Raw genomic sequence first — 27759 nt, 5'->3', positions numbered from 1 at the left:
TTTTCCCTCTCTCCCCCCCTCCTCCTCCTCCTTCCTCCTCCCTCCCCTTCCTCCCCCTCGCTGTCAGAAACACAGAGGACATTGACAGAGAGAGAGAGAGAGAGAGAGACGCGGGGGGGGGGGGGGGGTGGGTCCGTCCCAGCATGCTGTTGGAGGGCTCCCGGTGCTGCAGTCGGTGAGTAGAAAACGTATTTTTTTATTTATTGATTGATTTTTTAATTTTTTTTAAATTTTTAATTTTTTTTAAATTTTATTGGTTGATTTATTGATTTATTTATCATTTATTATTGATGATAGCTCTTTATTTGTAAAGTGAAGTGTTTAATGTTTGTAAACCCCACTCCCACCCCCCCCCCCCCCCCATCTCTCGTTCCCTACGCCTGATTTATAAGTGTAGGCAAGATTTTCTGAGAGTACAAAAATCTACACTGACTCCATTCTAAGTTAGTTTGGAGTAAGTTTTTCACTGCCTAAACTTGTAAAATAGGCGTAAGTGGCTGGACATGCCCCCTTTTGAAAAAAAAATCTGTTCTGCAATGAAACTATTCTAATTCACTAAAACTGGGGCAAACTAAATGCCGGAATTGCAATGCCTAAGATGCTCCATTCTAAATTAGTTGCTCCAAAAAAATAGCAGCAACTCAGGCCGAAACTTGAGCCCATGTTTTCTATGACTGGAGACCAGCTCTGCTGCACGGATCTAATGCGCACACATATTGAAGTCCGTGCTGCCCCTGGGCCCTCACCACTTCTGGGCCACGAACATGTCGCTCCACGATCACTCGCCACACCTGCGCCCCAACCTTGCTGCTCCTGCTATACCTGCCCATGCTCCAATCAGCGACCTGGACCTTGGTAACGTCGAATCCAGTCACCCTCTTCACAGCCGTCATTCTCCAGCACACGCTGTCCTTTGAAGGCCCCGACCTGCTGATGGTCCTTGCAGGTTGGGGCCACCGCGGGCACTTCAAGTGCACATCCAAGTACTTTTTAAAATGTGGTGAGGGTTTCTGCCTCTACCACCCTTTCAGGCAGTGAGTTTCAGAGTTCCAGACCTCCACCCCCCTCTCAGTGAAGAAATTTTCCCTCAACTACCCTCTAAACCTTTTACCAATTACTTTAAATCTTTGCCCCATGGTTGTTGACCCCTCTGCTAAGGGAAATAGGTACGTCCTAGCCACTCTATCTAGGCCCCTCATAATTTTATACATCTCAATAAGGTCTCCCCTCAGCCTCCTCTGTTTCAAAGAAAACAAACACAGCCTATCCAATCTTTCCTCATAGCTAATATTCTCCCGTCCAGGCATCATCCTCGTAAATCTCCTCTCGGATGTGAGCGACGCTGGCAAGGCCACATATATTGTCCATCCCAAGTTGCCTTGAGGACATTAAGAGTCAACCATGTAGTGTGAGACTGGAGTCACTTGGGTCAGACCAAGTCTGGGTGGCAGTTTTCTTTTCTTGAAGGTCATATTAGCGAGCCTGTTGGGTTTTTACCACAATCCAGCAGCTTACATGGTCACTTTTTCTGGGGCCAGCTCACAGATTACCAGACTTAATGGGGCCGAAATTCACCCCCGCCGGAAACGGGGCGGACTTGCCGTGTTTCAGCTGTATTCACCGCCGTGGTAGATGCCTCTTGCGCGAAATTCAGTTCTGTCTTTTTTCTTCCCCAGTGGGGCGGGCGTGGAGTGCCTGTCAAACTGGGGGCGGAAGTGGGGAGCGGACGGAGTGTCCGCTGCGGTCAGTGATCAGCGTGGCACTGATGTCGTCATCACGCTGGCACGTCACCACGTCTCTCCCCTTCACTTAAAAGGGAGATCTGCTGAGAACTCTGCTATTCTTTTAGTTAGGTCAACTGGGCCATCAGGGAGGATTTCGGCCGGGCCAGCTGCCTGGCATCCAAGAAGGGGTGCCAGGCTGCCTATTGATGGCCTGGCTGAACCCGGGGTCATAATTGTCAGGCCAACCTGGCAGTCGGCCGATATAAAATAAGATGGTGGCCGCGGCAGTGCGTCCTTCCCTTTAACAGTGGCCGAACTACCATTTTACACACTCTGCAAACACAGTGCACTGACAGAAAAAACTGTTGGGCCACCGAATGGCGGCCGCAAGATTTTTCAAGGAAAATTTTGCTTCGGGGCGGGAGATTGACGATGTGTGCTTTGATGACGTACTTAGAAGGGTTCGGCAGCAGCGGGATGGAAGTGGGGACCACCGGAAAAAATACCGAGGTGAATTTCACGAGCGGCGGCCATGCCACAAAAAATCGCCGGCCATTCAACACTGCCATGCGGCCGCCGCTTTCCGGCAGTGACAGGCCTTATCGGGAGGCTGAATTTCGGCTCCAAGGAATTCAATTAGCCAATTTTCCATGATGAAATTTGAACTCACCACCTCTAGATTGCTGCTCCAGTACCAGAACCATTAGGCTACCATAGCCATATTGTATTACAAATAGTGAGTTTTTCATTTCGGAATGATGATGGATCCAGTGACAATGGCCCGAAAATTGCGGTCGGCGGTTTCCTGCCGGCGGACGCCTCCGACCGAAAATGTTTTTATGAAAATACCTGGTGGTCCCGGAGGAACATAGACATGCGCTCCAAAGCCGAGATGCGCAGTCCAGCGTACGGGCCCATGTCTTCCAGGAGCGTATGCGTATCCTGCAATCACATGGGCCTGGACCACCAATCACAATGTAGTATTATCATTCATAGTAATGGGTGCTCGGAGCTCCCATTACTATCGGAGAATACCCCTAAAATCAAATGAAACACCAACATAAAATTTTAAAAAACACTTCACTTTTTTTAAATAAATAGAAATTGCATTAAATTAAATGTTTTAGAGAAAATGTATTTTTTTGAATTTAAAAAAAAATGTTTTAATAGTGTTAAAAATAAACTTCCCTTCATAGACAGGGGTTTAATATAATAAGTAAAACATTTAATTTTTCTATGTTTTAAAACTCGTACGCTGGTAAAAGTAGGCTATACGCATCTCAAACTTTTCCACTTCTGACGAAGGGTCACAGACCCGAAACAGATGCTGCCTGACCTGCTGAGATTTCCAGCATTTTCTGATTTTACTTAGGAACGTTGTTTTCCTATATCTTTAACTGAAGCCACTGCCACTGAAATGACGGTAGATAAGCAATGGCAAATATTTCATAATTCTCAATGAATATAAATTCCATCGAGAAATAAATCCATGGGAAAAGTGACCCATCCATGGCTGAAGAGGTTAAGGATAGTATTAGATTAAAAGAAGAGGCTTATAATTTCATACACCTCAATAAGGTCTCCTCTGTTTCAAGGAAAACAAACAGCTTATCCAATCTTTCCTCATAGCTAATAGCCAAGAAGAGTAGTAAGCCTAAGAATTGGGAGAGTTAGAAACCAGCAAAAGATGACCCAAAAATGAGGGAGAAATTATAATATGAGAGTTTTTTTTTAGGCAGTCCCCTGGAGTCAAGGATGACTTGCTTCCATGCTAAAATGAGTTTTAAGGTGACTAATGAGACCAATGCGGGATCTACAGTCTCTGTCACAGGTGGGGCAGATGGTGGTTGGAGGGATGGGTGGATGGGGTGCTTGATTTGTCGTACGCTCCTTCCGCTTTTTGTGAGTAAACTAGAAAAAAGTATAAAAGTATAAAAACAGATAGTAAGAGCTTCTACAAATATGTAAAAAGACAGAGAGTAATGAAAGTAAACATGGGTCACAAGAAGAGTAGTAAGCCTGAGAATTGGGAGAGTCAGAAACCAATGAAGGATGACCAAAAAATGAGGGAGAAAATATAAGATGAGCGTAAACTAGCAAGAAATACAAAAACAGATGGTAAGAGCTTCTACAAGTATATAAAAAGGAAGCGAGTAATGAAAGTAAAAATGGGTCGCTTTAGAGGCCAAGACTGGAGAATTTATAATGGGTAATAAGACAATGGCAGAGACGTTCAACAAATATTTTGCATCTGTCTTCACAGTAGAAGACACAAAAAACATACCAGAAATAGTGGGGAACCAAGGGTCTTATGCGAATGAGGATCTTGAAGTAATTAATATTAGTAAAGAAAAAGTACTGGAGAAATTAATGGGACAAAACGCTGACAAATCCTCTGGACCTGATGTCCTACATCCTAGAGTTCTAAAAGTGGTTGCTGTAGAGATAGTGGATGCACTGGTTGTGATCTTCCAGTATTCCCTAGATTCTGGGATGGTCCCAGTGGATTGGAAGGTAAAAATATAACCCCGTTATTCAGGAAAGAAGGGAGAGAGAAAACAGGGAACTACAGGCCAGTTAGCCTGACATCAGTCGGAAAAATGCTGGAATCTACTATTAATGAAGTGGTAACAGGGCACTTAGAAAATCAGAATATGATTAGGCAGAGTCAACATGGTTATGAAAGGGAAATCATGTTTAAAAAATGTATTAAGAATTTTTGAGGGTGTAACTAATGGAGAACCAGTGGATGTAGTATATTTTGGATTGCCAACAGGCATTCGATAAGGAGCCACATGAAAGGTTATTGCACAAAATAAGGGCTCATGGGGTTAGGAGTAACATATTAGTCTAGTAATATATTAGAAACAGTTTTGGTCTCCTTACCTAAGGAAGGATATACTTGCCATTGAGGGAGTGCAACAAAGGTTCACCAGACTGATTCCTGGGATGGTAGGAATATCCTATGAGGAGAGATTGAGTAGACTAGGTCTATATTCCCCAGAGTTTAGAAGAATGAGAGGTGATCTTATTGAAACATACAAAATTCTTACAGGGCTTGACAGGGTAGATGCAGGGAGGATATTTCCTCTGGCTGGGGAGTCTAGAACCAGGGGTCACAGTCTCAGAATAAGGGGTCGGCCATTCAGGACTGAGATGAGGAGAAACTTCTTCACTCAGAGGGTGGTGAATCTTTGGAATTCTTTACCCCAGAGAGTTGTGGAGGCTCAGTCTTTGAATATATTCAAGACCGAGGTCAATAGATTTTTGAATATTGAGGGACCCGAGGGATATGGGGATAGTGCAGGAAAGTGGAGTTGAGGTAGAAGATCAGCTATGGTGGAGCAGGCTCGAGAGGCTGACTGGCCTACTTCTGCAGCTAATTCTTATATTTTTATTAGCATGAATAGGGGATTGGTTAAATGACAGAAACCAGAGAGTAAGAAGAAACGAGTAATTTTCAGGTTGGCAGTCTGCTACTCGTGGGGTGCCACAAGGATCAGTTATTTACAATCTATATTAATGACTTGGGTGAAGGGACCGAGTGTTATGTATCCACATTTGCTGTTGATACAAAACTAGGTGGAAAGTAAGCTACAATGAAAGCAGAGTCTGCAAAGGGATATAGACAGATTAAGTGAGTGGGCAAGAAGGTGGTAGCTGGAGTATAACGTGGGAAAATGTGAAGTTATTCACTTTGGTCGGAAGAATAGAACAACAGTATTTTTTAAATGGTGAGAAACTATACAATGTTGGAGTTCAGAGGAATTTGGGAGTCCTTGTACACTAAACACAGAAGATTAGCATGCAGGTACAGCAAGCAATTAGGAAGGCAAATGGTACATTGGCCTTTATTGCAAGGGGGTTGGAGTACAATAGTAAGGATGTCTTGCTGCAATTGTACAGGGCTTTGGTGAGATCACACCTGAAGTCCTGTGAACAGTTTTGGTCTCTGTAGCTAAGGAAGGATGAACTTGCCTTGGAGGGGGTGCAGCGAAGGTTGACTAGATTGATTTATGGGATGAGAAGGTTGACCTTTGAGGAGAGATTGAGTAGAATAGGCCTATAATCTCTGGAGTTTAGAAGAATGAGAGATGATCTCACTGAAAAATATGAGATTCTGTGAGGGCTTGACAGGGTAGATGATGAGGTTGTTTCCCCTGGCTTGAGAGTCTAGACCTAGGAGGCACATGGGGTCGGCCATTTAGGACTGAGCTGAGGGGAAATTTCTTTACTCAAATAGTTGTGAATCTTTGGAATTCTCTACTCTAAAGAGCTGTAGATGTTGAATCGCTGAGTATAATCAAGGCTGAGAGCGATAGATTTTTGCACTCGATGGGGATCAGGCAGGAAGTGGAGTTGTCAACCATGATCTGAATAAGTGACATTTCTCTTGCAGTTGTCGAGCGGTGAAGATCATTCCATTGTACCCCTTAGAGGATGGAATCCACATTGCGACACCTGCAAGAGAAATGCAGGGTACAGCACCACCTCTTATACCTGGCCTCCTTTGACTTCACAAAGGCCTTTGACACTATCAACTGTGAGGAATTATGGAGCGGCATCCTCCGTTTCGGCTGTCCTCAAAAGTTTGTCACCATCCCCCCGTCTGCTTCACGGTGACATGCAAGCCGTGATCCTGACCAATGAATCCACCACAGACCCAATCCACGTCCGGACGGGGGTCAAGCAAGGCTGCGTCATCGCACCAACGCTCTTTTAGATGAGGTGAGAGTCCGGGGACGTCAGAGGCCTATAAAGGCCGCAAGAGGCAACGGGAGTTCGTGGTCGGTGAGGCGAGAGTCCGGGGACGTCGGAGGCCTATAAAGGCCGCGAGAGGCAGAGGGAGTTCGTGGTCAGTGAGGCAAGAGTCCGGGGATGTCAGAAGCCTCTAAAGGCCGCGAGAGGCAGCGGGAGTTCGTGGTCGGTGAGGCGAGAGTCCGGGGACATCGGAGGCCTATAAAGGCCAGCTTGTGCAGCTGCAGGGAGAAGGCAAAAAAGAAGTAGAAAGAAAGCGAAAGGTGACGTCACAGCCAAGGGGGTAAGTGATTGGCTGGTAATTGGTGAGTAGTTTTTCTTTTTCTTTTTCTTTATCGGTAAGTAACCTTTAGCACTGTTGTTGCCAAATTAAGTTAATCTAAGGGTAAGTCATGGCAGGAGAGCTCGGACACGTGTTATGCTCCTCCTGTACTATGTGGGAACTCGAGGACGCTTCCAGTGTCCCTGACGACTACGTGTGCGGGAAGTGTATCCGCCTGCAGATCCTGACAGACCGCATTGCGACACTGGAGTTGCGGGTGGATTCACTCTGGAGCATCCACGATGCTGACGATGATGTGAATAACACATTTAGTGAGTTGGTCTCACGGCAGGTAAAGGGTACACAGCCAGATAGTAAATGGGTGACCAACAGGAAGAGCAGTGCAAGGAAGGTAGTGCAGGGGTCCCCTGCGGTCATCCCCCTGCAAAACAGATACACCGCTTTGGGTACTGTTGAGGGGGATGACTCATCAGGGGAGGGCAGCAGCAGCCAAGTTCATGGCACCGTGGGTGGCTCTACTGCACAGGAAGGCAGGAAAAAGAGTGGGAGAGCTATAGTGATAGGGGATTCTATTGTAAGGGGAATAGATAGGCCTTTCTGCGGCCGCAACCGAGACTCCAGGATGGTATGTTACCTCCCTGGTGCAAGGGTCAAGGATGTCTCGGAGCGGGTGCAGGACATTCTGAAAAGGGAGGGTGAACAGCCAGTTGTCGTGGTGCACATAGGTACCAACGATAAAGGTAAAAAACGGGATGAGGTCCTACGAGACGAATTTGGGGAGCTAGGAGCTAAATTAAAAAGTAGGACCTCAAAAGTAGTCATCTCAGGATTGCTACCAGTGCCACGTGCTAGTCAGAGTAGGAATCGCAGGATAGCTCAGAGGAATACATGGCTTGAGGAGTGGTGCAGAAGGGAGGGATTCAAATTCCTGGGGCAATGGAACCGGTTCTGGGGGAGGTGGGACCAGTATAAACCGGACGGTCTGCACCTGGGCAGGACCGGAACCAATGTCCTAGGGGGAGTGTTTTCTAGTGCTGTTGGGGAGGAGTTAAACTAATATGGCAGGGGGATAGGAACCTATGCAGGGAGGTAGAGGGAAATAAGAGGGAGACAGAGGCAAAATATAGAAAGGAGAATAGTAAAAGTGGAGGGCAACGAATCCCAAGGCAAAAAACAAAAAGGGCCACATTATAGCAAAATTCTAAAGGGGCAAGGTGTGTTAAAAAGACAAGCCTGAAGGCTCTGTGCCTAAATGCGAGGAGTATTCGGAATAAGGTGGATGAATTAACTGCACAGATAGCAGTTAATGAAGATGATGTAATTGGCATCACAGAGACATGGCTCCAGGGTGACCAAGGCTGGGAACTCAACATCCAGGGGTATTCAACATTTAGGAAGGATAGACAGAGAGGAAAAGGAGGCGGGGTAGCGTTGCTGGTTAAAGAGGAAATTAATGCAATAGTAAGGAAGGACATTGGCTTGGATGATGTGTAATTGGGATGGGTGGAGCTGCGGAATACCAAAGGGCAAAAAACGCTGGTGGGAGTTGTGTACAGGCCACCAAACAGGAGTAGTGAGGTTGGGGACAGCATCAAACAAGAAATAAGGGATGTGTGCAATAAAGGTACAGCAGTTTATCATGGGCGACTTTAATTTACATATAGATTGGGCTAACCAAACTGGTAGCAATGCGGTAGAGGAGGATTTCCTGGAGTGTATTAGGGATTGTTTTCTTGACCAATATGTCGAGGAATCAACTAGAGAGCTGGCCATTCTAGACTGGGTGATGTGTAATGAGAAGGGACTAATTAGCAATCTTGTTGAGCGAGGCCCCTTAGGGAAGAGTGACCATAACATGGTAGAATTCTTTATTAAGCTGGAGAGTGACACAGTTAATTCAGAAACTAGGATCCTAAACTTAAGGAAAGCTAACTTCGACGGCATGCGGCGTGAATTGGCTAGAATAGACTGGCAAATGATACTTAAAGGGTTGATAGTGGATAGGCAATGGCAAACATTTATTGATCACATGGATGAACTTCAACAGTTGTACATCCCTGTCTGGAGTAAAAATAAAACAGGGAAGGTGGCTCAACCGTGGCTAACAAGGGAAATTAAGGATAGATCCAAGGAGGAGGCATATTAATTGGCCAGAAAAAGCAGCACACCTGAGGACTGGGAGAAATTTAGAATTCAGCAGAGGAGGACAAAGGGTTTAATAAGGAGGGGGAAAATAAAGTACGAGAGGAAGCTTGCCGGAAACATAAAACTGACTGCAAAAGCTTCAATAGATATGTGAAGAGAAAAAGATTAGTGAAGACAAACGTAGGTCCCTTGCAGTCGGACTCAGGTGAATTAATAATGGGCAACAAAGAAATGGCAGACCAATTGAACAAATACTTTGGTTCTGTCTTCACGAAGGAAGGCACAAATGACCTTCCGGATGTACTAGGGGACCAAGGGTTTAGTGAGGAGGAGGAACTGAAGGATGTCCTTATTAGGCGGGAAATTGTGTTAGGGAAATTGATGAGATTGAAGGCCGACAAATCCCCGGGGCCCGATTGTCTGCATCCCAGAGTACTTAAGGAGGTGGCTCTACAAATAGTGGATGCTTTGGTGATCATTTTTCAACTCTGGATCAGTTCCTATGGACTGGAGGGTAGCTAATGTAACGCCACTTTTTAAAAAAGGAGGGAGAGAGAAAACGGGGAATTATAGACCGGTTAGCCTGACATCAGTAGTGGGGAAAATGTTGGAATCAATTATTAAGGATGAAATAGCAGCGCATTTGGAAAGCAGTGACAGGATCGGTCCAAGTCAGCATGGATTTGTGAAAGGGAAATCATGCTTGACAAATCTTCTGGAATTTTTTGAGGATGTAACTAGTAGAGTGGACAAGGGAGAACCAGTAGATGTGGTGTATTTGGACTTTCAAAAGGCCTTTGACAAGGTCCCACATAAGAGATTGGTGTGCAAAATCAAAGCACATGGTATTGAGGGTAATATACTGGCTTGGATAGAGAATTGGTTGGCAGACAGGAAGCAGAGAGTCGGGATCAACTGGTCCTTTTCGGAATGGGAGGTAGAGAGTAATGGAGTGCCGCAGGGCTCTGTGCTGGGACCCCAGCTTTTTACAATATACATTAATGATTTGGATGAAGGAATTGAGTGTAATATCTCCAAGCTTGCAGATGACACTAAACTGGGTGGCGGTGTGAGCTGTGAGGAGGATGCTAAGAGGCTGCAGGGTGATTTGGACAGGTTAGGTGAGTGGGCAAATGCATGGCAGATGCAGTATAATGTGGATAAATGTGAAATTATCCACTTTGGTGGCAAAAACACGAAGGCAGAATATTATCTGAATGGTAGCAGATTAGGAAAAGGGGAGGTGCAACGAGACCTGGGTGTCATGGTTCATCAGTCATTGAAAGTTGGCATGCAGGTACAGTAGGCGGTGAAGAAGGCAAATTCCATGTTGGCCTTCATAGCTAGGGGATTTGAGAAGAGGAGCAGGGAGGTCTTACTGCAGTTGTACAGGGCCTTGGTGAGGCCTCACCTGGAATATTATGTTCAGTTTTGGTCTCCTAATCTGAGGAAGGACGTTCTTGCTATTGAGGGAGTGCAGCGAAGGTTCACCAGACTGATTCCAGGGATGGCTGGACTGACATATGAGGAGAGACTGAATCAACTGGGCCTTTATACACTGGAGTTTAGAAGGATAAGAGGAGATCTCATGGAAATGTATAAGATTCTGACGGGACGGGACAGGTTAGATGCGGGAAGAATGTTCCCGATGTTGGGGAAGTCCAGAACCAGGGGACACAGTCTTAGGATAAGGGGTAGGCCATTTAGGTCTGAGATGAGGAGAAACTTCTTCACTCAGAGTTGATAACCTGTGGAATTCCCTGCCGCAGAGAGTTGTTGATGCCAGATCATTGGATATATTCAAGAGGGAGTTAGATATGGCCCTTACGGCTAAAGGGATCAAGGGGTATGGAGAGAGCGCGCTAAAGGGGTACTGAGGTGAATGATCAGCCATGATCATATTGGATTGTGGTGCAGGCTCGAAGGGCCGAATGGCCTACTCCTGCACCTATTTTCTATGTTTCTATGTTTCTGTGACCTTCCTTGCTGCAATGCTTCATCTCACCCGTCCAATTCCCCGCTGGAGTGGAGCTAAATTACAGAACGAATGGGTGTCTGTTCAACCTCCGCCACCTCTAGGCCAGATCCAAGGTCGTTCCATCCTCTGTCATTGAACTGCAGTACGCAGACGATGCTTGCGGCTGCGCACTCTCGGAGGCCAAACTCCAAGCCATTGTCAGCAGCTTCACCGAGGTGTACGAGAGCATGGGCCTTATGCTAAACATCCGTAAGACAAAGGTCCTCTTCCAACCTGACCCCGCCACACATTACTGCACCCTGGTTATCAAAATCCACGACGAGGCTTTGGACAACGTGGACCATTTTCTATACCTCGGTAGCCTACTGTCAGCAAGAGCAGACATTGACGACGAGGTCCAACAACCCCTTCAGTGCGCCAGCACAGCCTTCGGTCGCCTGAGGAAGACCGTGTTTGAAGACCAGGACCTCAAATCCGGCACCAAGTTTATGGTCTACAAGGCAGTCGTGATACCCACCCTCCTATAAGGCTCAGAGACATGGACTATATACAGCAGACACCTCAAAGCACTGGAGAAGTACCACAGCGCTGCTTCCACAAGATCCTGCAAATCCATTGGCAGGATAGACGCACCAACATCAGTGTTCTCGCACAGGCCAACATCTCCAACATCGAAGCATTGACTACGCTCAATCAGCTCCAGTGGGCAGGCCACATCGTCTGCATGCCCTACACGAGACTCCCAAAGCAAGCGCTTTACTCGGAACTCCTACACGGCAAGCGAGCCCCAGGTGGGCAGAGGAAACATTTCAAGGACACCCTCAAAGCCTCCTTGATAAAGTGCAACATCCCCACTGATACCTGGGAATCCCTGGCCATGATCACCCAAAGTGGAGGAAGAGCATCCGGGAGGGCACTGAGCACCTCGAGTCACATCGCCGAGATCAAGCAGAAACCAGCGTAGACAGCGGAAGGAGTGTGCATCAACCCAGGCTCTCCACCCACCGTTTCCTTCAACCACTGTCTGCCCCACCTGCGACAGAGACTATAGGTCCCGCATTGGAATCCTCAGTCATCTGAGAACTCATTTTTAGAATGGAAGCAAGTCATCTTTGACTCCAAGGGACTGCCTGTGATAATAATGATTGGTAGAGCAGGCTCGAGGGACCATATGGCCTACTCCTGCTCCTATTTCTTATGTTCTTCTGTACCCTATGAGTTCCCCTTAATATCTTGAAAACCTAGATCAAATCACCCCTTAATCTTGTAAATTCCAAGAAATACAACCCGAGTGTAATTTCTCCTCCGAATCTAATCCATGGAGTCCAGGTATCATTTTCGTAAATCTGTGTTGTACTCCTTCCAAGGCCAAAATATCCTTCCTGAGGTGTGGTGCCCAGAACTGAACATAGTACTCCAGGTAAGGTCTAGCCAGGGCTTTGTAGAGCTTGCAGCATGACTTCTAACTCCTTGTTTTCTAGTCCTCTAGATATAAAGGCCAGCATTCCATTATCCTTTTTGATAATTTTTTGTCTTGAATATTGACATCTGATTTGCTTTGCTACTACCATACGAAAGAAGGAAGAGGAGATTATTTTTTGTACCTGTCCACAGTCTATGAACAAGGACCACTAAGTCTCTTTGTACCTCCACTGCTTCTAGCTTTTCATCATTCAGAAAGTACTCTGATCTATCTTTTTAGGTCCAAAGTGAATGACCTTACACTTGCCTATATTGAAATCGATTTGCCACCATTTTGCCCATTCACTTAATTAATATCTCTCTTTAATTTGATGCTTCCATCTACATTGCTTGCATTACATTACTTCCTTTAAAAACCTGGGATGGAAACCATCTGATCCTGGGGATTTGTCATTCTTTAGTGCCATTATTTTTTTCATTACTGTTAATTTGCTTACGTTAATTTTGATGAGTCCCTGTCCCTGATTGAATATTAGTATTATTGGAATGTCTCGCATGCTTTCTTCTTCCTCTACTGTAAATACTGATGCAAAGTAATTATTTAACATGTCTGCCGTTTCTATATTTTCATTTATAATATCACCATTGCCAGTTTTTAAGGGGCCCACATTGCTCTTAATCATTTTTTTCAATATTATTGTAAAAGTTTCTTGTGTTTATTTTGATATCTCTTGTAGGTTTTTCTTCATACTCCCTTTTTGTAGCTGTTGCTATCTGTTTTGTCACCATTTGTTGATCTTTGTATCTCTTACATTCGCCAGGATCTGTGCAATTTTTTTGCATTCTTGTATGCATTTTTTAAAGTTTTATATTGTCACTTACTTCCTTAGCCATCCATGGTATTTTTTTTGGCAAGTAGAGTTAGTCCTTTAGGGGTATAAACTGGCTTTGTAACATGTTAAATTATTTTTGAACACCTCCCACTGATCTATTGTTTTCGCCATGAACAGATTTGCCCAGTTTACTGTGGACAGTCTCTGTCTCATCCCGTTGAAGTTGGCCTCGCCTAAATCTAGAATTTTAGTACTTGCATGATCTTAGCCAGTCCTATGTGTCAGCCCACACACTTTACTCTTGCAATTCTGTGCATTCTTCTAACTCTGCAAGCTTCCCATCCTTCCCCACCCCTCTACTCCACTATCTATGGCGTAGCCTTTAACTAATATACTCCTGTGCCTTAAGTACTCTACCTAAACCTTATGTCCTTGCTATTTTATTCTTGCCTTCACTATACTGTACTTAACTTTTCACCACACATTTGGTCACCAACTCAAGTTTTCCCCTTCTTCCTGCTGGTTGATCACCATAACTCCTGTAAAGCACATAAGATTAAGGCAACCTAAATTGCTTGGTGACTCGGAGCCTAAAGATCAAGGAAGTCCCAGGTTCAAGCCCTGGTCTATTAGGAGTTGGCTTATCTTGGGTAATTGGTCAGTTATCACCAAGCTGTGGAAAGGAGAATCAGCCACTGCTGCTGCACCCAATTGCTGTGGGCGGTGTGCGCCTGTAGACATTAGATGAGGGGAGAATCAGACTCAGCTGATGATAGCAAAATGGAAAACAATAATCACGATTCAGGCTTATGCATGAAAAATAGGCATGTAGGTGAGATACTGGATGACTGTTGTTGACCGAAGCCACACCTATGATAAGTCGCCACCATTGGGAGAGGAGGAATGAAGAGAGAAAATTGTAGGAGAAAAAAAATAATTTCACAATGGGGCATTAGAAATTCTTGTGTGCTACAAGTGTTTCCAACATCTTGTATTTTTTTCCAACTATGTTTGTTTATTCCATATATGTAGTATCAAAATAAATAACTGGAAATACAAACTGCCGTTAACTCTCTTATAATTGTTTTTTCCTTGCCAGTGTAATTGTGAAAATTGCATTTTTGTACGCTGTACTGTCATTTTATTCCTGATAACCAGCTGACAATTTCTCTACAATTATTCCTCTTCCTTTAGTTGGTGCATCACCTCCATTTAATGAGACAGAGATGGTGGTTGTTGGTCAGCAAAAAAGACCCAAAACTAAATAAAGTTACCTCTTAAAGATCATAGTTTTCTTTTTAAAACAAAATGAGCCTCAAGGTGGTTTGAAGTCTCTAACCACACCTTTGCATTCAGACAGGCCATAAATTGTTTGAGCTTTGTTGTTATAATGTATTTCATCATCTGAACCCCTTGGTTAGATTCTGCTTACTCCCACATATCTATTATATTGTAACGTACTGGTTGGTATAATAATCTGTAATAATGATACCAATTACTGGAAATGCACAGCAGGTCGGTCAGTTTAATCAGGCCTGCTATGTGTTTCCAGCATTTTCTGTGTATATTTCATATTTCTACCATTTGTTTTATATCTAAATTAGTATGCTCGCAGGTTGAACCTCTACACATTTGATGTCACGTATATAATTTTCTCTAATAACCTTTAGTTACTGTTTTGAAGTTGAACTCACTTATGTATAACATCTATACTGCATCTGTTTTATGCAAGAGAGTGCAAGTATTTACTTAGAGCAGTAAAGTACTGTTAAAAGTTGTGTAGAAATGAATCGGATCCTTTTAACTGGTATTACATTGCTTTGCAGATATCTCTTTGTGTTACAACTTAGACAAGATATCCTTTGTGGCAAGTAAGTTGATGTTGGCTTTTATGTCTTCTGTACAGAACATTCCACAAAAGATGTGTGACTTCCAAAAATGCATGATAACCTGCTTGATTGACTATTTCCTGTATATTTTGGATCTAGCTAGCCATTTTATAATGGTTGTTGCAAGAACAAGTGTATCAAAAGATCTGAGTGCATTTAATTCCACTGAATTAAATTAATGAATATCTTAACGTGCCTGCTGACATTTTTCACTGTGGACATATACTGAATGGAGAAAATCTTCAATAAGTTTGGTCTTGGAACAAATGATCAATCTGTGTAATTCAGCTACATAATGAATTCTAAATTGTATTTTAACTCGCTGTGTGTTAATGTTTTTGCAGATTGAAATGTCCTTATGATACTGGTGTAGAGCTAGCTGCTTATTGCCTTCAAGGTAAGTGGAGAATCTCTTCTCGGCACTCTGGTCAAATGTTCTTTAACATTTCTCTATTTTTCAGTGAAGCTCTTTGAGGTGGTAATTCTTTGAAGCTCAATTTCTGTTTTTTTTTGTCCTAATCCTCTTTTTATCTTCATTCTCCAGATGCTCTTTAGCAGTCTTACTAAAATTGCTTTGGAGCAATGTAACTACTGCCTCATTCACATTATGAAAGCATAGCGAATATTGTGAAAATCCATGGCTAAAGTCACCTTATCATCTGGAATTTGCATTTTATAATGTCTAGCTCATGCCCAAGGTCTCTAATGCGTTTTAATCCCATTACATAATGTCATAAAATGAAAAGGGCAGCTGTTTAGCACAAGACACAGAACTGTATTAACATTCATTTCAACATATGGTTCAGTTTCTTACATCACTAATGTGACCGCCACTGATCATTGTTATTGGTAGACATCCAACAACAACTCCCTCTACAGCTAATTTGGCTCGTGCCACACGACGCTTTATTTCAATGTTGGCAAATTCAGCTGGTCAGTAGTTGTAGCACCTAAGGATCTTTTTAGGCTTAATTTTAATACCTCTCACTCCACCCCCATTTATTAGAATCCAGAAGCAACTAAACAAATAATAACCAACAATTTACCACCAGTGGTTAGGATTGTTCTCGCTAGGCTTAAGTAAAGACAGTTTTATGTACCTGTACCAACAATTATCCTTATTGCTGTACACTACAGTGGTCCTGCAATAATCATTAGGAGAGTCTACCAGTCTGAAGATTGCATGAATAATTTTGAGCCTAGACTTTCCACTTGGTCGAAAACCCGAGCATCATCATCATCATAGGCAGTCCCTCGGAATCGAGGAAGATTTGCTTCCACTCCTGAAGTGAGTTCTTTGGTGGCTGGACAGTCCAATACGAGAGCCACAGATTCTGTCACAGGTGGGACAGATAGTTGTTGAGGGAAGGGGTGGGTGGGACTGGTTTTCTGCACGCTCTTTCTGCTGCCTGCGCTTGATTTCTGCATGCTCTCGGCGTTGAGACTCGAAGTGCTCAATGCCCTCCCGGATGCACATTCTCTATTTGGGGCGGTCTTTGGCCAGGGACTCCCAGGTGTCAGTGGGGATGTTGCACTTTATCAGGGAGGCTTTGAGGGTGTCCTCGTAATGTTTCCGCTGCCCACCTTTCGCTCATTTGCCGTGAAGGAGCTCCGCATAGAGCACTTGCTTTGGGAGTCTTGTGTCTGGCATGCGAACTATGTGGCCTGCCCAGTGGAGCTGATCGAGTGTGGTCAGTGATTCAATGCTGGGGATGTTAGCCTGGATGAGGACGCTGATGTTGGTGCGCCTGTCCTCCCAGGGGATTTGTAGGATACTTGCATAGACATCGTTGGTGATATAACTCCAGCGACTTGAGGTGTCTACTGTACATGGTCCATGCCTCTGAGCCATACAGGAGAGCAGGTATAACTACAGCACTTTTTCTCAGGCAGCCGAAGGCTGCACTGGCGCACTGGAGGCGGTGTTGAATCTCCTCATCAATGTCTGCTTTTGTTGATAAGAGGCTCCCAAGGTACGTTATCGAGGGCCGCGCTGTGGATCTTGATGGCCGGGAGGGCAATGCTGTGCGGCGAGGACAGGCTGGTGGAAGACCTTTGTCTTACGGATGTTTAGCGTAAGACCCAAGCTTTCGTATGCCTCAGTAAATACGTCGACTATATCCTGGAGTTCAGCCTCAGAATGTGTGCAGATGCAGGCGTCGTCCGCGTACTGTAGCTCAACGACAGAGATTGGGGTGGTCTTGGACCTGGCCTGGAGACGGCGTAGGTTAAACAGCTTCCCACTGGTTCTGTAGTTTAGTTCCACTCCAGTGGGGAGCTTGTTGACTGTGAGGTGGAGCATGGCATCGAGGAAGATTGAGAAGAGGATTGGAGCGATGACACAGCCCTGTTTGACCCCGGTCCGGAGGTGGATTGGGTCTGTAATGGATCCGTTGGTAAGGATCACACATATCGTCGTGGAGCAGGCAAAGGATGTTGACAAACTTTTGGGGGCATCCGAAACTGAGGAGGATGCTCCATAGACCCTCACGGTTGACAGTGTCAAAGGCCTTTGTAAGGTCAAAGGCGGCCATGTATAAGGGCTGGCGCTGTTCCCTGCATTTTTCCTGCAGCTGTCACGATGCAAAGATCATGACTGTTGTGCCCCGTAGGGGATGAAATCCGCACTGTGAATCCAGGAGGAGCTCCTCGGCCACAGGGAGAAGACGGTTGAGGAGGACTCTAGCGACAGCTTTCCCAGTGGCTGATAACCGGGAGATTCCCCTGTAATTGCCGCAGTTGGACTTGTCCCCTTTTTTAAAGATGGTCATGATCACTGCATCTCTGAGATCTCCCGGCATGCTCTCCTCCCTCCAGATGAGAGAGATGAGGTAATGCATCCGTGCCAACAGCGCCTCTACGCCATACTTTAGCGCCTCACCATCCACTCCTGTCGCCTTGTTGTTCTTGAGCTGTTTTATGGCTTTTCCTATCTCATGCAACATTGGGGTTTCACTGAGGTGGTGGCGAGGCGCATGCTGCGGGATGGAGTCGAGAACATTAGTAGAGTCTACCAGTCTGAAGATTGCATCGATAATTTTGAGCCTAGACTTTCCACTCGGGTGAAAACTGGAGCAGAAAAGTGGTGGAGTACAGTGTATACAAGCCTGCTGAGAAGTGGGCTGATCCCACTGGAGGTTCCAGGGTCAGCTTAAATAACCGATGGTGAGCTCCCAGTGTCGGGAATCCACATACTGGAAACTCAACATTTCAGTGGTGGAACTTGCTTGCTTCTATATGATTTAAATGGCAGCACATTAAAAAAAACTTGGATTTTCAGCAGCTCTGTAAACTTTCCAGGGAAAGGTCTTCTTGAGTATGAAGGGGGCATGAGAGCCTGCAGGGTTAAATGTAAAGCAGTGCAAGTACTTTTCAATCAAGTTAGGCAGATGAGGGTGACAATGTTTTGAAACCTATGACGTTTTCCTCAAAGGAGAGCAACAGTGGCAGGAGGTGGCCAGGGCAGTTAGTACCAACTTGATGAACCCACACATGAGAACTCAATGCTGGAAATGGTTGTGACCTTGCCATGACTTTCACGGTAAGAATAACCAGAACACCTTCCAAGAATGTACTGAACTAAGCACGTCTGCTATTTACAATCACCTCCCTCTCATTGTTAAAAGTGGTTGTAGGAGGCCAACCATTGCAGCTTCAGGACATTGCTGCAGGAGTTCCTCAGGGCAGTGTTCATGGTCCAACCATCTTCAACTGCTTTATCAACGATACTTCTCTCTGAAAGGAAACATTTGCACCACCTAAGTGCCAGGCAATGACCATGTCCAAAAGGACAAAGGGCAACACCTGCATAACCATCACTGGGCCCTTTGCAATCAAAGGTTGGGGCCCACCATTGACCAAAGGTTGAACTGTACCAGCCATATTAATACTGATCACAAGAGCAGATGAGTGTCTCAGTTGTTGACTGCTCAAAGTCTCTCCACAGGCACAAGTCAGGAGTGAGATGGAATACTTATCACTTGCATGGATGAGTGCAGCCACAGTAACACTTAAACTTAACACCATCCAGGACAGAGAAGTCTGCTTGATGGGCTCCCCTATCACTGGACTCAATATTCACCTCCTGCACTGCTGGTGCACTGTGGTAGCAGCTTGGAGATTTAGGATTGATGGTTGCAATTCATACAGTGGCACTGAGAGGGAGCATATTGGTAAGAATCACTAGGCACTTGAACACACTATTGGATTTCATTTAAAAAAAAATTGTGGATGCGCTGAAGTTGTGCAGTTTGGCAAAGTTTGGAAGTGGCTTTCATCAAGTGGTATGAATGGGAGAGGTTTAGGTTAATGCACACAGAGAAGGTTATGATGATATATTAATGGTAAGAAAGGGAATATGTACACAGCATTGTTGTGCATAGTGAGGACAGCTCTCTTGCAAGAATTAAGGTGTGAATGGGCTTTTCCTTTACATTCTTTTCAGCTGGCGGCTGTTACTGTTCCTCAGGCAAATACAGCAAAGACACCTCTGCCTGTATCCTGTTGGGGGTGGGGTGGGTCCCAATGGCTCTGGTGCAATCTGACTTGCGTGGCCTTCTTCCAGTCTTGCTCTTCCCTCACAAAGCAAAAGGACCATGTAATAGAAAATCCAATTTGTGCCCTGCCCATTTTAGAGTGGGCACTTCTGCCATCCACCAGAAGTGACCTGCAGGAAATTGAGTGCATGTGAAGAGTGGATGAAGATCCAGCATAAATGATCCCAAAATCACTTCACCCATGAAAATAGCACTGACAAACCATGCAAGTGTTAGTAGGACAATCTAGACTGTGGGTTGTTTTTATAGTCAATTCAACAGTGCATTTTAATTATTATTTATGCATGTCAACTATAATGTTTTCCACTGCTGGGTGGTAGTTTTTCCTACTGGTGATACTGGTAGAACTGTAAGTTTGCTTAGTTTGCTCTCTCCCTCCTTTTCCTGATGAGCAACTATGTTTAAATAACGAAGTGTTTGACTTCGGCATTGTGCCAACCACCTTTCTCAGCTGCCAGCTGTGTGGAAACAAGTAATCAGTGTGGGCAAATGTTTTCAGTTTAAATGTCTGCCTGGACCTCATGATTACATTTAGAATATCCTGTTGAGGACAAGTCTTTAGCCGTGTTTGCCTGATGAGAGAGGCCTCCAATCACCGCCCTGACCTCCGTCCCCTCCACCCTCCACCCTCAGGCCTCCAATTTCTCCCGCCCCCCCCCCCCCCCCCCCGATTCCTCCAGTCACCTTCCCGGCCTCCCCCCATCAGCTCTGATGCTCTCTGGGAGTCTAGGGTTATGGGGAGTGGGCAGGGAAGTGGAGTTGAGGCCAAAATCCGATCTTCTAGAATGGCAGAGCAGGCTCGAGGGGCCAAATGGCCTACTCCTGCTCCTATTTCTTATGTTCTTATATCCTTTCTTTAAAAAGAACACTTGAAAAAAAAATGGCCACCACCTAGTTTAATTCACTTTCCAAAGGAAACTCTACTGTAGAAGTTGAGGTTCTGTGTTGCTGTAGCCCTGCCAGCTGTTAAACCAATTCAATCTCCATGAGAGCTAGGGAGAGGCGATGAAAATGTGCTATTTTTGCTGCTATTTAAGAATGTTCAAGAAAATAATGGCAATAACTCTACTTCCAGTTAGCACAGGAATAAAAGCTATGCAGTTTTTTAATGTTTCCGGCAACTTGTATAACACCAAGGCTTGGGCTAAGTTCAGTTGCAGGCTTGCATGGGCTGCTTCATTGGAGGAGTTGTGAATGGAACTGAACACTGGAATCATCGGCGAACAGCTCCATTCCCGACCTTGAAGATAGAGGGGATGTTCATTGTTGAAGCAGCTGAAGATGGTTGGATTGAGGCTGCTTCCCTGAGGAATCCCCCAGTGATTGGCTGAAACAAGCACAAGCATCTTTCTATGTGGCAGATGTACCTCGGTCACTGAAGGGCTTTCCACTTCACCCCCCCTTGACCTCAGTTTTGGTAGGGCTTGTTGATGCCACACTCAGTCAAATGCTGCCTTGGTGTTGAGAGCAGTTACTTCAGCATTACAGCTCAGAAGTTGTCAGGGCTCATAGCCTTTGTTGTGTCCCGTACATGCAGCTGCTTCTTAATGTCCTGTGAAGTGAGCCAAATTGTCTAGCCACTGGCATCTGTTCTAGCAGACACCTCGGGAGGAGGCAGGCTAGGATTGTCCACTGGCATTTTTGGCTGAAGATGCTTGCAAACACTTCAGTCTCGTCTGTTGGATCAACAAACTGGACTCTGCCATAGTGAGGAGAGAGAAATCATTACAAAGCTTTATTTTTCCGGTATTTGCCGAATATCGCCTTGTGTGGTTCGGTGTCGAGTTCTGTTTGATAACGTTCCTGTGAAGCACCTTGGGGAGTTTTACTTCGTAAAAGGTGTTATATAAATGCGTTGTTGTTTAAGGAATGTGCCAGGCCATGAGGTTAAAGATTGTGGCAGTGTACATTGCTGCTGATGATGATGGCACACAAATTGTGGATGCCCAGTTTTTGTCCATTGGTACGAATGACCTGGATAGTCATTATCAAGATGTAACCTCGTCTCCAGAGAAAGGCAGCCCACATAACATCTGAGACTAAATTTAAGAGCATGCATTTATTAATCTGGACCAAAAATCCTGCCCCCCCCAAAAAAAAAATCACCAAAAAAATGGCTTGCAGCTTTCTTTAATCATGAGGATGGTTTGAGAGCAATGGGATGTCTCTAGAATTGAAATGAAGAATGTTTCTCTTCTGTTTCCCAATGAAGCTATGCTTGTTTGAAATAGTAGTGTTACTCTGGTAATTGATTGGTGCATTTTAGCTATAAGTGTTAAAATTCTGAATATCTGGTTACAGAAATAAGTTAGCCGTGTAAATCATATTCAAGAGGAATGGTGGAATGGCCGAACACGTGGCAGATTAAATTTAATACAGAAAAGTGTGAAATTATACCTTTTGGTAGGAAGAACAAGGAGAGGCAATATAAACTAAAGGGTACAATTCTAAAGGGGGTGCATGAACAGAGAGGCCTGGGAGTATTGAAGATGACAGGGCAGGTTGAATAAGCGGTTATAAAAGCTTACGGGATCCTGGGCTTCATATATAGAAGCAGAGAGTAGAAAAGCAAGGAAGTTATAATGAACCTTTATAAAACACTGGTTCGGCCTCAACTGGAGTATTGTGTCCAATTTTGGGCACCGCACTTTAGGAAAGGTATGAAGCCCTTCGCGAGGGTGCAGAAAGGATTTACAAGAATGGTTCCAGGGATGAGGGACTTCAGTTTTGTGGATAGACTGGAGAAGCTGGGGTTGTTCTTTGGTAGAGGTGATCAAAATCATGAGGGGTCTAAACAGATAGAGACTGCTCCTATTGGTGGAAGGGGCGAGAACCAGAGGACACCGATTTAAGGTGATTGGCAGAAGAACCAAAGGCAAAAGGAGTGGTTAGGATCTGGAATGCACTACCTGAAAGGATGGTGGAGGCAGATTCAAGTGTGGCTTTCAAAAGGGAATTGAATAAGTACCTGAAGGAAACAAATTTGCAGGGTTATGGGTAAAGGGCGGGGGAGTGGGACTAGCTGAAGTGCTCTTGCAGAGAGCTGGCATGGGCTTGACGGGTTGAATGGTCTCCTGTGCTGTAACCATTCTATGGGCCCAAGTTTCCACATGATTTGCGCCTGATTTTTAGGAGCAACTGGTGGAGAACGGACTATCTTAGAAATCGCAATTCTCCACATTTTTTTTTCTGCAGTTCTAGTGAGGTAGAACAGTTCCACTTTGGAACAGAATTTTTTCTTCAAAAGGGGGCGTGTCCGGCCACTGACGCCTGATTTGAAAGTTTCCACAGTGAAAACGTACTCCAAACTAACTTAGAATGGAGCAAGTGAAGATTTTTGTAGAACTGAAAAAACCTGTTCTACACATTAAAAAATCAGGCGCAGGTTACAAATTAGGCGTCCAGAACGAGGTGGCGGGGAGGGGGAGGGAAAAGGGAAGTCATTAAATTCTACAATAAATCCTTATTTATACTTATACAAATATTATACAAATAAATCCAACCTGAATAAAAATTTATAAGCAAAGAAAAGATTAAATAAACCATCTTCCTACCTGTGTGAAAGTGCTTCAGCCAGGGAGAATGCTGCAGCCAACCTCACAAAACGAGGCAGCCGTTCCCGAACGCGGGGAGGCGGGGAAGGAAGCCGCTCCAGACGGCCGGCGGGCGGGTGGGAGGGAGGGGATCGACCGAACGCGGGGAGGGAGGAAGCCGTTCCAGATGGCGGGAGGGAACCGACCGAATGCGGGGGAGGGGCGGGGAGGAAGCTGTTCCAGATGGCGGGAGGGAGGGAACCGACCGCCGACCGAACGCGGTGGGGGGAGGGGGGAAGGAAGCCGTTCCAGACGGCGGGAGGGAGGGAACCAACCGACCGAACGCAGGGGAGGAAGCCGTTCCAGACGGCGGGGAGGGTCCGAACGCAGGGGGGGGGGAGCCGTTCCGGGCGGGGGGAGGGGGGGAGTGCGGGCCCGACCGACCGAACGCAGCGGGGGGGGTGGGGGGGGGGGGGGTGGAGGAAGCTGTTCCAAACGGCGGGAGGGAAGGAGACAGAAGGCTGCAGGAAGCATCAGAAATTGAGGAGCCATTTCCTGACGGCAAAAGGGGGAGGTCGTCGGGAAACGGCTGCCTCAACTTTCTGAGGCTTCCTGCAGCCTTCTCAGTGCTGATGTGCTGATGGCAATGTGCTTTTATTAAAAAATGTTCAAAAACTAAACAGCTACAAAGAACTACAAAAATGGCCGAGTGCCAATGTTTCCTTCACACTGCGCGTGCGCGAATGCTCCAACGCGCACGCGCAGCGTTGCCGGCAGGAAAAAAACTAATTTAAATAGTACCCGCCCCCTCCCACTTACAAAATCGCCGCGAGTGTAGGCTCCGCCCCCCTGGGCGCCGCGCCAAACAGACAAGGAGCTGCAGGGCGCTCTAGAATTGCGAGTTTTTTTTCCAGCGCCGTTTTATGCGCGACAAACGGGCTCCCAGCTCGGAGGGGCGCCCGATTTTTATCGTGTGGAAACTTGGGCCCTATAATTCTATGATATTGATGTACACAGCCCAAAGCCACTTTTCAGTGTCCCTTGTAATGTAGTACTGTAGCCTGCAAGAGTTTTTGTTTCTATTTAAATGGGAAAGCTGTGGTGCGCTCCATGTATATCTATTGTATATAAAATTGCTGAGTGAGTTGCAACGTTTCACTTCAATATTCATTTTTTTCTCCGCTCACCACCAACATTGTTACTAATCCCTTACCTAAAAAAGCATCTTCTGCACAATGCTCCATCTCCAGTCCCCAATGTCGAGACTGCCCGATTAATATGCCAACCGTGTTGCTGGCCTTAGCTGACTACTTGGTCATCCCCATGCCTGATCACTCATGTAGCCAACCAGGCTTATCACACTCGTTTTTCTGCCACTTCCTGCTGATGTCTCCCCCGCTCTCTCTCTTCACTGAGTAGAATTTCCATTGCCCTTCTTCTTCCCCCCCCGGCTAGTATATTAAAATCTTAAATTGATCATGCATTTCCTGTCCTAGAACTCTCCTGTTATTACGATTTTGTGTAACACTTTCAAGTCCAGATGTATGATTTTAAGATTTATAATAATTTTCCTACCTAAGCAGTAGCCTGTCTCATTGTAGTTCAAGGGCTCTGGTGTGGCACTGATGAACCCCTTGTTTGCCTCCCAGCTGTTTAACCTTCTACTGACCACATCACAAAATGTCCTTCCTATTGCAGCCTCTGTCTCTCTTTTATGCATTACAAGTTCACTAAATTTAAACTTAAAAGCTTGCAATTTCTTTGGATTTATGTATCTCTTATTTTCATGGCTTCCTCAGGCTTTTGCCTTCAGCCTTGGGACAGACAAAAATTTAAAATGAAACGTTAATGGCACTGTTCCCACTGTGCTTTTTGTCCTAAAACCATCCACACTGTTTTCCCGTCTCTGGTCCGCCCAGAATTTTGTTTAAAATGGTGGCCCCACTCTTAAAACTGACCTTGGGGATGTGGTGATCATCTTTTTGTTTCCTGGGCTGTTTCCTGATGAGGTATTCCAATCTAGTCTTGGTCCTGTTTGTGCTTCAACATCTCAGTTATGAATTGCTCTCTCTTTGCAGATGCCCTGGGCTCAGCCAGCCTATAGCTTCCACTATTACCCCATTGGTTCAGTTCTGCTCCACTATCCTTGACCGTTCCCTGGCTTCCTACTGTCATGGCTTATCTTTTGCTGGTACTGGCTATTTCTATTTTTTGTCTGGCCTGCTCTTTTTTTCTCCATGTCTCTGCCTTTAGCTCAGCTTATCCTGCATCCTAGTGCTCCTTTCACTTTTTTTTGTTCTCATTTCTATTTGCCTACCTTAGGGCCCAGTTTCACTCATCCCTATAATTTTCTTTCTCCCCATTTCCCTAGTTACTCCCTAGGCCTCCTGTTACCATAGCCTGCTCTGCAATTGGTCCTGGCTTGCCACCTCTTAAACATAATTTCCTGGGAAACAGAATGGCAGATACCTGAGAGAGAGTGATACAGGGACAGATTAGGGCCACACATTGACTGAGGACATGTGCACAAGCGTATGGAGAGGAAGAGAGAAAAGAGAAGCGACAGACAGACATGGGGGAGGAGACAAGTATTGGGTCAAAGAGAGACATCAGGGAGAGTGAGACTGCAATATCACAGAAATGGGAGATTTCAGAGGGCAGGAGAGAACTCGTGAGAGAGAATGATAAAAGCATGATCTGCTGTATTCCGTAATATAAACAGCAAAGACTATGGGAAATTATACAAACAACATACAAACATGAGGATGTTCTAGTAAACCTGTACTATGATGGAGAAACAGTATGGGAGGCAATGGGTACAACATCTACAACCAAGCAAAAGGATTGAAATGAACCATGGAGCACGACAGCCTACCTTTTCTCTGGACCTGGCACTAAAAAAAACCAGCCCTCCAAGTACAGCGACTCCCTTTCTCCACTATACCATGCCACAAACCATCAATGCAGCAGCCATCTCCTACCTGAAAAGAAACAAGAACAAAAAGAGAAGCAGAAAAGAAAATGGGCAAAGTCACAAACACAGCATACACAAGTAAGAGATACCCATTGGCCGACTTAATGTGAGCGTTGCTATATCCACTAGTCGAGCAACAGAATCTTGCTGCAAGCCCAAGTTATGTTATTGTTCCATGGGAGTAGTATTCTGCCTTGAAAGAGGGGAAGGTAATCAAATAATGAGAGCTTTAGCTTATCTCCTACTGACTAGTTAAAAATACAGAAAATAATCTAAATAACTTTCATCTGGGCTCATTACTGACTTGGCAACATTTCCTAAATCTAGAGATAGAAGCTTAAAGTGACCCTACTTTTGACTCCTGCCTCATCAATCCAGCAATATCTACAATCAAAAAGATCAGCAACCATTAAATTAACCTTGTTCATTACCTTTACCTTTTGAATTATGAATAAAAAGAAAACATTTCTTTAAAGGCTGTACTCAGACATCAATGTAGTATTTAGTCTGGAACAGCAGAGCTAATGTCTGCAATTATTTTAGTCAGGTGTGCAGTCTGAATTTTTCCACTTAAATTGATGTGTAATAATTTAGATCTTGCTTTGTGATCAGTAAAGTCTGTTCTATATTATGAAGTCTCATCAACATTAGAACTGTTTTCAATCACATTCTGTAGCAGATATGGTGTAGATGTAATTTATGTTTTTCAGTGACTTTAAATAATAAAATGTTTATTTTTCTTTAGCGGAGCTTGGGGACTGTGAGCCTCTTGAACATTCTTCGGAGCTGGTGTCAGAATTCAGATTTAATCCAAATCAGACTGAGGATATGGAGATAGATATTTTTACACAGTGGAAGGACTACAGGTAATCATTTGAAAATAACTAAATTGAGCTTTCAGGAGATAATGCCTATATTTTTATAGCTTCACAATAGCCTGCAGACAACAAAATGTAACACTTTTAATAGCTATGGGCTCAATTTTCCCCAGTTATCTGCACCATTTTTTTTGCGTAAATTAAGATTTCCCAGTTTCCCTAAAGTTTCTGCGCCAGGGTAACTCAGTTAGTTATGATTTTTTTAGGTTAGTATTTTTTTGTATCATAAGGGGCATAATCTGATGTCTGTGCCAGTTTTTCATATTTAAGCAAGTTTGGCCAACTTACATTTTTCCTAGGGCAGCATGTGTGACCACTACCAAAAACCTTCTGGGCACTTGAGGAAAACCCAGCTCACATTAAAAAATCGACGCAGAAAGACGCCATTGTTTTTAGCCGAAGTTTTGGAGGGAGTCATGAAGACACAGAATATGCATCATGAAGCTTAATTTTTTCAAAGTCAAAAGGGAAAAAATGGAAGTCTCATGGGTGGATGGAGTGGAAGCCGAACTGAAGGAATGAGAACCCTTAGGCTATACAGCAACTTCAAAAGAAGTCTGGGGAGGGGATGGATGGGTGGACACTGTGTCCGGGCGAGGGAGCGATTCTGCCGCCTGATCATCGAGCCTGGTGAGGAGATGTTCGGTCGGTGGTGGGGTGGTACTTTGGAAAAGAAAAATCAAAAATTAAAGAATTGCATAAGTCTTCGTTGCCCCAAATGTCTTCATTGAATGCCTAGCTTCCCATTCTAAGCATGCCTATTGCGCATGCGCAGACCAGGACATG

General features: G+C 44.9%; 1 protein-coding gene across 1 annotated transcript in view; it reads left to right on the top strand.

The window, feature by feature from the left end:
- Positions 1-27759, top strand: part of LOC139264533 (band 4.1-like protein 4B) — a 457521-nt gene that overhangs the window by 176969 nt on the left and 252793 nt on the right. The window contains exons 5-7 of the mRNA XM_070881140.1: positions 14970-15014; positions 15377-15429; positions 26841-26961. Coding sequence (XP_070737241.1) covers positions 14970-15014; positions 15377-15429; positions 26841-26961 — 219 coding nt within the window. The remainder of the gene's footprint in view (positions 1-14969; positions 15015-15376; positions 15430-26840; positions 26962-27759) is intronic.

Source organism: Pristiophorus japonicus, chromosome 5, assembly GCF_044704955.1.
Source record: "Pristiophorus japonicus isolate sPriJap1 chromosome 5, sPriJap1.hap1, whole genome shotgun sequence".
In the NCBI taxonomy this organism is placed as follows: Eukaryota; Metazoa; Chordata; class Chondrichthyes; family Pristiophoridae; genus Pristiophorus; species Pristiophorus japonicus.
The sequence above is the reverse complement of the archived record's forward strand: the minus strand, read 5'-3'. Positions and strand labels throughout refer to the sequence as shown.